The sequence below is a fragment of the Chelmon rostratus genome, chromosome 6, assembly GCF_017976325.1.
Source record: "Chelmon rostratus isolate fCheRos1 chromosome 6, fCheRos1.pri, whole genome shotgun sequence".
Classification (NCBI taxonomy): domain Eukaryota; kingdom Metazoa; phylum Chordata; class Actinopteri; order Chaetodontiformes; family Chaetodontidae; genus Chelmon; species Chelmon rostratus.
Window position 1 is genome coordinate 17,994,210 of NC_055663.1, and position 12,148 is coordinate 18,006,357.

At 42.8% G+C, this 12,148-nt stretch overlaps 2 protein-coding genes across 2 annotated transcripts; both read left to right on the forward strand.

The window, feature by feature from the left end:
* The first annotated feature begins 25 nt into the window (after positions 1-25).
* kbtbd4 (kelch repeat and BTB (POZ) domain containing 4) lies at positions 26-3,804 on the forward strand. The gene is made up of 5 exons (XM_041939401.1): positions 26-80; positions 915-1,389; positions 1,481-1,622; positions 2,160-2,266; positions 2,376-3,804. Exons 2-5 carry the CDS (start codon positions 928-930, stop codon positions 3,234-3,236), a joined length of 1,572 nt encoding a protein of 523 aa, XP_041795335.1. The 5' UTR covers positions 26-80; positions 915-927; the 3' UTR covers positions 3,237-3,804.
* Positions 3,805-4,876: 1,072 nt separating this feature from the next.
* rapsn (receptor-associated protein of the synapse, 43kD) lies at positions 4,877-11,874 on the forward strand. Its single transcript, XM_041939478.1, has 8 exons — positions 4,877-5,263; positions 5,907-6,245; positions 6,905-7,063; positions 8,272-8,370; positions 8,457-8,579; positions 8,682-8,735; positions 9,452-9,651; positions 9,870-11,874. The coding sequence occupies exons 1-8, from the start codon at positions 5,039-5,041 to the stop codon at positions 9,940-9,942; spliced, it is 1,272 nt and encodes a 423-aa protein (XP_041795412.1). The 5' UTR covers positions 4,877-5,038; the 3' UTR covers positions 9,943-11,874.
* Positions 11,875-12,148: the final 274 nt, after the last annotated feature.

The window sequence follows — 12,148 nt, forward strand, 5'->3', positions numbered from 1 at the left end:
TTTCATAACTGACAATGAAAAAGTTTATTTACTTCCGGTGAAGAGTTCAGCTGCTGAATGGTAAAGTAGTGGAAATAAAGGTAACCACACTTGTTTAGCAGTCATTGTTCAAACGTTGTGAAGCTTTTGTCTCACTTCCACTTCTAGTTATAACTCTACCCTCACGCTGAATTTTCACTTGTGGCAGCGTTAGCCAGCTACCATTAGCTACTGTGGGTGCTAACGTAAACACAACATAGCTAGCGTTAGCAGAGCATAGCCAGTCAGTAGCTAATTGTGTTCACTTGTTTTTACTATGGATTAGCGTCTGTTGTGTATCTGATGTCATGCTTATTGGAGTTCAGATATAGTTAAATGGGATATTACAGAACATGCAGTGATCTCGATTCTGTCTCGGGTGTTGAATAATATTGTGTTTTACTGGTAGGTGTCTAATATTTATTCTTTCCTAGTTTAAGTAAATGGGGTGGTGATCATTTTTAAAATTGAATAGAAACGTCTTACAGGGTAACGCAACACAGCACCACATAGTATATTATCCAAAATTATAATTATACTGAATCAACACCTGAGCTAAAGGGAGAAGTCACCCTCGCCGATGTATCAGCGGTGTATGCGTATTTTTGATATTTTGTCATGGTATATCGGCCAGTTATTAACAAGAAAAAAGTAGATGTTAAAAAGTTTGTTTTAACTGGAAAACGTCTTGTTAAGTACATGTCATGGTCACAAGTGAAAAAAAGAATCCTCATCATAAATGTTTCTCTTGAACAGATTCAACAACATTATCGCCTTAATAAAGGCAGGATTTATTGCAGGGCTTTTGTATTGGACTGCATTAGTTTTCGCTAGACTGTCTTACAGACTGATGACTGGGTCTAAATAGATTTTATGCTGTTCTTTGACTTTGTTAGGTGAGCAGCAAAGATGGAGTCCAGCGAGGACGGGGGCCTCAGTGTGGGGGGCTCTGTGGGAGAGGAGAACTACTTTCTGGGATACACCTTCACCGACCGCTCCCACTCGAGCCGGGTGGTGAAGAGCATCATGGACCTGTGTCTGGAGGACGGCCTGTTCGCTGATGTCACCGTCACCGTGGACAGCAAAGAGTTTCACCTGCACCGGCTGGTGCTCTCGGCGCAGAGCAGTTTCTTTCGCTCCATGTTCACCTCCAACCTCAAAGAGTCCCACAACCGCTCTATTGAGCTTAAGGATGTCAGCGCCACGGTCTTCCAGCTGCTGATTGACTACATCTATCACGGCACAATTAAATTGAGGGTGGAGGAGCTGCAGGACACCTATGAGATGGCAGATATGTACCAGCTGACTGCACTGTTTGAGGAATGCTCCCGCTTCCTCTCACGGACAGTAGAGGTCAAGAACTGCCTGCAGGTGATTCACTGTTTCTCACAAATCTTGTAGTCTGTGCTAGTTAGTCATAATTATGTAGTATCAGTTTCGTGATTACCTGTTTTTTTCCCAGGTGATGTGGCTTGCAGACAGACACAGTGACCAGGAGTTGTACACTGCAGCCAAGCATTGTGCTAAAATCCACTTGGCTCAGCTGCATCAGACCGAAGAATTTCTGAATCTGCCTCTCTGTCTGCTCTTGGACATCATCAAAGGTATTACCCGTTGCTGTCCTATCACTGTGTGCCATGATGTCTGAAACAATGCTTTTCCATTTACTACAAGCCATATATTATATTATTTACATTACTGCAAGCCAAATCATGCCTTCACTGTGACACTGTTAATACATTTCCTGAGTTTACAGTTTCTATAGGCTTGATTGTCAATCTTTACGGAAAAGGCTGAATAACAGCGAGTGGTTGAAAAAGACGGAATGAAAACCAGTTTCTAAAAAGCAGTAGTATGTTTAGAAAAATGGTTTTCTAATACATTACATCATTTGTAATTTTTACGAAGAAAAAGTATAGTCCTTTAACCTTGAATGCAGATTATATGTGCCGTCCTGGTAGCTGAATGGCTAAGGCAATTATCATATGACCACAATGTCCCCAGTTTGATCCACCCTAAGCCCCCCACCCCTGGCTCTACACTATTACCTATCCAATGAAAATGTGACAGGTAATGTTGGACAAAAAGTAAACACCTTTTATGAATGTGACTCACTAGGCTTTGTGTTTGTTTGCATGCAGATGGAGTTCCGAGCTCTCAGAATCCAACAGTGGCCATCGAGTCGTGGATAAACCACAACAAGGTGGAGAGAGAGGAGTTTTCTTGCATCCTTCAAGAAAACCTCAAGGTAACATTCTTTCGTCTAGACCTGTGAACCGTTGATAAAGAGGGTGCTCTTATCAAATATCTCTTGTAATCATTTGTATCACAGATGTCTTTACCTTGTATGTCTACAGGAAATCGGTGAGAACGTCCACATTTACCTGATTGGTAAAGAGGAGACTCGGACTCACTCCCTGGCTGTGTCACTTCACTGTGACGAGGACGATGCGATCAGCGTTAGCGGCCAGAACAGTTTATGCCATCAGATCACTGCAGCCTGTAAACACGGAGGTGACCTGTATGTGGTGGGGGGGTCTATACCTCGCCGCATGTGGAAGTGCAACATGCACACCATGGACTGGGAGCGCTGCGCCCCACTGCCCAGAGACCGCCTCCACCACACCATGGTCTCTGTCTCTACTGAGGACGCTATCTACTCACTGGGAGGTAAGACATTGCAGGACACCCTCTCTAACGCCGTCATCTACTACACAGTGAAGGACAACATGTGGACAGAGACCAGCCAGCTGGACACTGCAGTGTCAGGGGCTGCTGGCGTTAACCTGGGAGGCACCATCTACCTGCTCGGAGGGGAGGAGAACGACATGGACTTTTTTACTAAGCCATCTCGACTGATCCAGTGCTTTGACACCGCCTCCCAGAAGTGCCAGATCAAACCTTACATGCTGCCGTTCGCGGGCTGCATGCACGCTGCGGTCCACATGGACGTGATCTTCATCGTAGCAGAGGGAGACTCCCTGGTGTGCTACAACCCTCTGCTGGAGAGCTTCACCCGCCTGCGCTTCCCTGAGGTGTGGAGCTGCGTTCCTTCCCTGTGGAAGGTGGCAAGTTGTAACGGCTGCATATACGTTTTCAGGGACAAGTGTAAGAAAGGGGACGCAAACACGTTAAAGTTTAACCCGGCCACATCTGTCGTCTCTGTTATCAGAGGTATAAAAATCCTCCTCACAAACTGGCAGTTTGTTTTGGCCTAAACTGTCCTCCAGATGTTCACGCTGTGGTCCACAAAGTCACCACAGAGAATCAGGGAAGACTGATAACTTATCATGATCCTGAGAGGGGACCTGTCCTAAATGTATTTAATCAGCTGGTTTCTGTGTCATTCATTCCATCGGACCAGGAAAAACAATTCAGAGCTCTGTGTGTGCGTGTGTATGTGTCGCTTGTATTACAGTGTGTCTCATTGTGGATCCCTTAGCTGAGAAGTCAAACAGTTTGTGATGATGCTGTAACCAGTGATGAACTAATCCACATTGTTTTCCTGTGCACTGCCTGTTTATTGACACGCATGAACAACTTCACTGTAAAAACCTAAAGTGAACATAAAACATCTGCCAGTATATTAGATGTGAATTAGTGTATCATGATGTTGTAGGTTAAATATCCTCAGATGTCAGATTTCAAGTCTTTTAATAATCATAAACATGATAACAGACAATGTTTTCTAACTTTTCAATTTTTCACAGTTTCTTGTCTGAAAATGTTATTTTTTGATGTACTGTGTTCAAGTTGAACTGTTAACAGAAATGTTAAATATATTGCTGTCGCTACCTGCTGTCACTGTTTATTTTGATATTTTTGGCCCTTTATGCTTTAACTATATACTATTAATATTAGGCTTATTACCAGGGATTAAGGATGTTTCATTCTTGCAATTATACAGCGATGCGTTTAGAAATGGTGCAACTGAAAGCTTTGTCTCTACAAAGACATAACCCCCAACAGTTTTTATCTTTGGATTAGTAATGCATCTTGTGAATGGTGAGGTGGTAAAGGTGCCTGCTTTGTCCTTGGGAGGGGGAAGAAGGGGTGTTGAAGGAGAGAAAGCTACTACAGAGAGGCCAAAACTTTGATCCCATTGATGTGTTGCAGGAGGCTGTGCAGCTGAAACCCAAACCCAGTAACATGTCAGACTTTGTGAACTATTCTAAGCATCAGTTGCTGACGCCAAGATGAGGGGTGGGGGTTTCTGGGGCCACATATGCGCCTCCATAAGAACTCCCAATAGGAACTGACGGCCACTATGAGCACCATCTGACATGCAGTACCTTAATGTTGGGCAATAAAGCTGTTAATAGTCTCTGTATCACAGTTCACAGTCCCACATGTGAGGGTCTGGTGAGGTCCATTTTGGGATGTTTGCTTTTAATGCTCCAGAGGGTTGTGATGTAAAAATGTGTAGTCCAGTTTGGCCAGTGGGTGAGGGTTGGTGTGAAGGTAGATCGCTAGGAGCTTAAGTGACCTTGGGACTGCTTGCTGAGGGCAGGACAGAATTCCTGAAGGGACACATGGTCTAGAGTGACAAGGCCATCTGCTGTAGCGCCAGCAGTAGGAGGAAGGTGGAGGGGGTTGGACACGGTGGGTGCTGAGAATTCCTTTCGCTGGGGTGTGGAGGGAGGAGATATTCTGGGATATCTCTGCGAGCACTTCGCTGGGAAACGTGTTTCTTTGGCATTTTTCAAACGGAAATCTGAGGGAGAATTTTTGAACACTTGATGGCGACATGGGATCATCGCAGGGTTAAATGGGGAAAGTGTTTTTCCGGCTCTCCGCCACACGATTGGTGATAATGGTCTTGGTGTGTTGCCGTTTTGCTTCGGTGGATCCAGTTTCCTCTCCGTCTCAGCGCAGCCGGAGCTGAGAGAGCGGGATCTGGTAGGCCCTCTGGCTCCGACCTCTGAGAGGATCATCTTCAAGGGATCTTCTTTGGAGTTGTACTGTGCATGGCAAGGATCTACTTTCTTGCTGCCTCACCGAAAGTGCATGGCCTAAACGAATGAATATTTTTATGAGGCGCCTTGCACCAGAGATGGGCCAGGACCAAACCAAGCAGCAGATAGAGAAGGGCCTGAGGTTGTATCAGTCCAATCAGACAGACAAAGCCCTGCATGTCTGGACAAAAGTGCTGGAGAAGACCTCAGACCCAGGAGGGAAGTTTCGGGTGTTGGGGTGCCTGATCACAGCTCATTCGGAAATGGGAAAATATAAAGATATGCTCAAGGTAAGAACACTTGAGTTAACCAGATAACGTACCATCAGCGTTTAAGGTTTAATTTGGGGAAATATAATATTCCTACTCTAAATAGCCGTGTTGTCATTTGGTTGGGATAATTCATGCTAAGACATTTCTCACAGTTTTAATACTGTGTGATATTTTGTTATGCAACTAGCAGATGTGTGTGTGTGTGTGTGTGTCACGCTGAATGCCACTTTATAGCTCATCAGTTTTATATGTCATCATGTCTGCAGTTTATGCTGCAGCAGCATTTTAACATTTCCGCAGCGTCCAAGTGTTTATTGAATGCAAAGAGGTCAAAGGTCACCGTCTTGGTTCCATTTACAGTGATCTTGAGAAGCATGGGTTAATTTGTGGCTTCCACGCGATGCGGAGTAAATAAGTGCCCTGCAACCCGAGTATCAGTGTGCGGTGTCTTGTTGACATAATCATCTTTACTCAAGCAGCACCCACTCTCTTTCACACAGCCTTAATGAAGGTTTTATAAAGAGGAGGCCCTATGTCTTGGAATAAATGTATCATATCTCTTCTCTTTTATCCAGCATCTATTTGAATTTAACACTTGACATCCATCTTATCCTTCACAACTTGCCTGCAAGTTTCCCATCACCTCACACTCTCTCCACAGTACGCTCTAGATCAAATCGACACGGCCAGAGAAATGGAGGACCCGGACTACTTGACAGAGGGCTACCTGAACTTGGCGCGCAGCAATGAGAAGCTGTGCGACTTCCAGAAAACCGTGTCCTACTGTAAGACCTGCCTAAACATGCAGGGCACCACCGTCAGCCTGCAGCTCAACGGCCAGGTATGTCTTAGCATGGGCAACGCCTTCCTGGGCCTCAGCGTCTTCCAGAAAGCTTTGGAGAGCTACGAGAAGGCCCTGCGCTACGCCCACAACAACGACGACAAGATGCTGGAGTGCAGAGTCTGCTGCAGTCTGGGAAACATCTATGTCCATCTGAAGGTGAGCTGAAAGATGATTAGGTCATTTCGACGCACCCTGTACTGCAAATACTACAGCCTAGTCTTTGCTCAGCATTGCCTTTTTACTAATTATCTTTAAAAATAATTCTTCCAAGAGATATTATAGAGTGAGTCTGATCATTGCGGGTAAAACAACATTGGATTGCACGTGTGTCTTGATTATGCAATCAATACTAATGTTGCCAATCTATTTGCAGAGTATGATAACACTGCAGAGCATCCAAGCAAACATCATCAATGGTTAGCTCACGTAGTGCTGGGCATTGTAAAACAAGGGCGGAGTGAGTAGGCTGGCCGGCGCGGGGCTTATGTAGTACCCTTGACATCAGAGATTTGTAAGAGTAATCCCTCGGCTTCCCGGGGAGGATTGGTTTCAATGGGATTGTGGCAAAGTAGCGTTTGAAGAATGCACTCATATGTCACATTATTTTATTAAAGAAAACAAATAACATGCCTGTTGATAAAACTGAAGACACACATATCAGTAATACTGACTTTCACAAAAGATCATTTGTTTGAATACCGTCATAGAAAGTCTATGTAAGTAGTATCTGAATAAGACGTTTGACTGAGATATGGCCATTTGTGGGCAATAACTGGACACCAGAGGTCTTGCTCATCAATAATCTCTGCCAACAGGACTATGAAAAAGCCCTGTTCTTCCCCTGCAAAGCAGCTGAGCTCGTCAATGACTACGGCAAGGGCTGGAGCCTCAAGTATCGAGCCATGAGCCAGTACCACATGTCTGTCGCCTACAGGAAACTGGAGCGCCTGCCAGACGCCATGGAATGCTGTGAGGTATTGTTTTAGAACCAACACATGAGTCCCGTCCTCAGAGATTCATCCGGCAAAGACAAACTTGTACAACTTTACGGAGGGTGTCGCAGTTTTTGTTCCCTCACAAAGTCACCTGTTGCCTTCTGCTGTCGGAGCTGCAGATACAGTAGATGCTGCGCTGCCGACAGGTGCAGGCGCCAGTTGTTCTGTCGTAGCAGCCTTAGACCTCGACAAAAATATGACTCACAGAGGCTCTGGTTTAAAGTGTTAATGAAGAGGGTCACTTTAGTCTTCACTGTGTTCTAATTATGTACCAAGGGTGAAAAATAACTTGATGTCATTGCCTTGGAGTGTAAAAGTATAGTAACAAGACAGCAGGATGCATTTCAGATTTATGACATTTGCCAAACGCATTTAGCCAAACAATTTACACATCTTGTCATAGTTAGAATACCAGCGGACAAGAGACCTAAAGGTGAAACAACAGCGTCACACATTCTGCATCACTTCTCAGTCTGCTTTATTTGGAAGTACGCTGTTATTGAAGCTGCTAAATGCAATAACTGCATGCTGGTTGTAAAAGTAGTTTAATAAAATGTAGCTACCAGTTGCAGGATTCACACGCATCCGTAATGAGACTTAATTTTAAGAAGCTTACTTTGTGGTACTGTATAGTTTAATATTGCCATTACATTTTAATGTTATCTACTGATATTAAACTTGACTAACCGGAAAGAAATGTGTAGTAGTAAGTGTGTTAATTTTGACAGATATGTGCACTTCTGAGGGTAAACCTGCAGTATATCACTGGTCCTTCATTACATACAGATATAGTTTGGCTGTGATTGATAATGCTGTAAGTGCAATCTTAATATACCAAGCACACACCCGAGAGATGCTCATGAAATGTTGGCTGTACTCTTGCAAACCTAAAAATGTACTATTCTGACAGGCGAGAGTATCCAAGAACACATCAATAGAATAATTACACAATATTTAAGCACATCTTGAATTCAGCTCTTTCTAGTTCTTGCTTTGTGTTGTCTACCTGAGCATATGGGTGTGGAGGGAAGTGATGGGGAATGAGGATACCCAGTGCACTGTTCTGCTTGTATGTTTATGGGAGTTTTCCATAATTTCCCATCATTAGATTTCAGCAGAGCTTTGGTATCACAGCTAAGGAAGTCAGGCAAACTGCCCCCTCCTCTAAAATCTGTCTCTGTCAACAGGAATCTATGAAGATTGCTCTGCAGCACGGTGACCGTCCTCTGCAGGCTCTGTGCTTGCTAAACTTTGCAGACATACACCGCTCCAGGCATGACGTTGATGTAAGGTGAAATGTTTTGACTCAAATATTCCTTTTTTTCCATCTACATGATGACCTTTATCTCGGTATTTCTCTTCATCCATCCAGAAAGCATTCCCTCGCTACGAGTCTGCGCTGGCTATCATGACTGAGATTGGAAACCGGTTTGGACAAACACAGGTCTACCTGGGAGTTGCAAAGTGTTGGCTTGGACAGAAAGAATTTGACAAAGTACTTACAATTATGTATAAACCTCAATTGCAAAATGTGACTGACAGAATTGTTTTATGTTTTTTAATTATGGCACACCCTCCATCACTGTTTATTTTCCAGGCTCTTGATTCGTTGCAGCGAGCGCAGGAATTGGCAGATGGAATGGGAAACAAGGTGACTGGTGCACCTCACACAGGACAAAACACACATGCAGAGCTGCAGCGATTAGCCCATTAATCAATAAGTCGATGGAAAAATAATCAGTCACTATGTTAATAGTCCAATAATACATAGTTTTCACGCTAAAATACCATTTGCACTCAGATTTCTTGATGGAAGAAGTACTTAGATCAAGTGAAAGTCCTGCAAAATTACTTATATATATACTTAAGTAAAAGTACTTAAATAATTTCCAGCAAAATATACTTAGTATAAAGTATCAAAAGTAGAAGTTTTCACTATGGTCCGTAATGGTCCCTTTCAGGCTGTTAGATGATGGAGGCTTCAAGCACCCAAAAGAAGTTTTTTAATCTTATGCACACCAGATAACTGTTGGGTCAGATCCATTTTTCACAAATCCAACTAGAGCAGGTCAGCAGCAAGCAGCAACATAACTGACATTTATCTGCAACGATTCATCACACATAAAAGTTGAGTCCGTGTTTTGTATGCAGAAATTAATCAGGTAACTATAGCTGTTAAATACATGAAGTGGAGGAAAAAGTTCAATATTTCCCACTGAAATGTAGCAGAGCAGAAGAATAGCATGTGTTGGATCTACTTAAAGATCCTCTTCACACATGTATTAAGGTATACATCAAAATTGTCAGTACACACACACACACACACACACGTGACATTGACGGCCTGTTTCTGGTTTGTGTCTGAAGCTGTGCACACTGAAGGTTCACTGCCTGAGTGAGGGGATTTATCGAAGCCGGGGGCAGCAGGAGGAGCTCAGAGAGCAGGTGGTGAAGTTCCTGCAGTGTGTCGAGGAGCTGGAGCTCTACTGCGGCATGTGTGGAGAGTCCATCGGGGACAGGGACCAAAAACTGCAGGCTTTACCCTGTTCCCACATTTTCCATCTCAAGTGGGTGTTAGAGCACAGCATACTGTTGCCTTTCATTGTTTTTGACACATGAAGTTCAGCGATGAAACAAATTACTGAGTGTGATTTTTATTTTGATGTCATTCCTACATAACTTTGCTTGGAAAAGAAATGAAGTGGACTTTATTCACACTGGTCAGTAGTAATCTAGTCCAAACGCACTTTAACGTTGTTGACGCTCGGCTGTTTTATCCTCTCAGGTGTCTGCAGACAAACGGGACAAAGGGTTGTCCCAAATGTTTCAAGTCCTCCATGAAGCCCGCGTTCGTGTGATTGCGAGGCTGCGTTTGTACGTTGGATCTGCAGACGCGGCGCGAGGCCTCGCAGGCTCCTGACCGATCCGAGGGAAGCGGGCAGCCTCAGGATGTGCTGGAGATGTTTGAGGAGTAATAACTCACTGCTCTAAGCAGAGGATGCCGTACTGAGCTCAGAGCGTCGCAGAGTGCGGCTCTGAGGACACAATTGAGGCATCCACCTTGTTGACAGGCAGACGGCCTGTGAGTGACAGCTGACTGAGGAGGAGCAGCGCCACATTTCACTATAAGCTGAAGAAGAAAGAACCTGCTTTGCCTCTGACGACTGGCCATTTGTTGCAGAGTTTTAAATCTAGAGGAATATGGACTGTCCAAAGAGCGTTTATAACTTGTATTTGCTATTTTATGCATTAGAATTGTTTATTAGAGTCAAGATGAAATGATCTTCAGTCAAATCTCCGTAATCTCAGTCACAAGGTTTGTTGTGTTACCTTTTACACAACATCCATTTCTTCTTTACTCAGCCGAGTTTCCTTTTTTATCAGAGCACAGAGCCATTTCTGAGTTGAACTGATTTCATACATGGTATATTTATTATTGTATTCATGTACATACTATTCTCATTTGTTTTGAAAGTTTGATTTATTTGAGGTGTTTTGTAAAACCTAAAAACGAACTAAAATCTCTTAACCATTCAAAAACTAGTATGTCTTTACAAAACAGGTACATGCAGCTGTTTTATTTTTTTTCTTCCTTATTCGCTGAGATTAAGGAGCAGGATCAACACACATTGTGTTCATAGAAATTCCTTTTCTGTCCATTTCTGGGAATGTTTTACTCTTAAGTCATCAACATGATAATGTTGAAGGAAACCTATTGGGAAAGGATCTTCTTTGACCAATCACACACTCGTCGAATGATTAATCAGAGCAGATACATACAGTATGTTTTAAATGTAGTGTTTTCATATTTGTGGTCACATATTAATATTAATTAATTGGTAAAATCTTGATCTTCAGATGATTATTTACTTGTTGACGCCAAAACACTGAGCTATCACATCATTTATCGTTGCATGTTTTATTCACAATGCCAAGCAACAGAGTTGGATTACATCAGATTATGTATCCATCAAACTGTGCGTTTACTTATTTCAGACTTGCTTATAATGGTGTTATATATTTGTTCCATTTATTTTAGACATATTGTGATTTGGGAAGAAAAGGCCATATTAATGGCTAAAAAATGATCATGGCCTAAACAAGGTTTTTTCGTTCACAGTTAGACTCTTAAGATCCTAAGATTTTTCGTAAGACTATATTTGTCATTCAGAATTGTACGGTGAAAACAGGATAAATGCTTGGTAGGAGATTGCTACGAAGCCCTTTTGAAACATTCACAGTGAAAATCATCAAACTTGAGGAAAACACACGACACTGTAGCTTTAAAACATGAAGCGTTTCGTTTTCTCTCTCCACACGACATGTGAGTGGGTCGACTGTATGAGAAGAGAGAGACCAACACATTTTCTTTTACTGCACAAGCACTTATGTTTCTCATTCTGAGGTCACGTCACCACTTGGCCTCCCTTCTGAACAGCACCCGGCTCTTGTTTGAGGCCCCTGCATCCAAAGCAACGTTGATTCACTGTCTGTTTACCTGTAGTACAGTCGATGTAAAGCAAAGACACTATCTACACTTTCTGTGCTTGGTTCTGGGGTATAAATACGATTTTACTGACAGTACAGCCACTCATCTATCATGGTTTAAACTACCTCTGTTTTTGCCTCTAAGCTTTGCCTTCCTCAGAGGATGAATGCAGTAATAACACAACATTTAAGTACATGTAGAATTGTTATGTTTTTCTAGACATCGTGTTGATATAACCATGATTTTAATGATTCAGAGTCTGACTGAAATGCATTGTTAATATATTTATGCATTGAGTCAAACCACAGGCGCATATGGAAACATTTCATCATGAACAATAAAGTGCACTGAAAATCAATGCAAGTGTTACTAGTCTGTGATCCTGCTGCTGCTACTGACAATTTGTATTGTTTTTTTTTACGTGCCGCATCTACAAATGGTTTGATTCGACTTTTTCCACATATTTTCATACTGAAAGTGAAGTGCCAGTCTGCAACTGTGACTTAATAATGACAGGTTACAGCTGTAACATGCAGAATGTGGAATGCTTAATGTGTATTTAACCAGTTGTACTA

What these genes read in the sequence shown, in the direction of transcription:
- rapsn (XM_041939478.1), top strand. Translation starts at nt 5,039, where the DNA reads ATGAATATTTTTATGAGGCGCCTTGCACCAGAGATGGGCCAGGACCAA. An exon ending in AATATAAAGATATGCTCAAG is followed by an intron (nt 5,264 to 5,906) that starts GTAAGAACACTT and finishes CTCTCTCCACAG; the next exon opens with TACGCTCTAGATCAAATCGA. An exon ending in CAGATGGAATGGGAAACAAG is followed by an intron (nt 8,736 to 9,451) that starts GTGACTGGTGCA and finishes TTGTGTCTGAAG; the next exon opens with CTGTGCACACTGAAGGTTCA.
- kbtbd4 (XM_041939401.1), top strand. Translation starts at nt 928, where the DNA reads ATGGAGTCCAGCGAGGACGGGGGCCTCAGTGTGGGGGGCTCTGTGGGA. An exon ending in AGGTCAAGAACTGCCTGCAG is followed by an intron (nt 1,390 to 1,480) that starts GTGATTCACTGT and finishes TTTTTTTCCCAG; the next exon opens with GTGATGTGGCTTGCAGACAG. An exon ending in GCTCTTGGACATCATCAAAG is followed by an intron (nt 1,623 to 2,159) that starts GTATTACCCGTT and finishes GTTTGCATGCAG; the next exon opens with ATGGAGTTCCGAGCTCTCAG.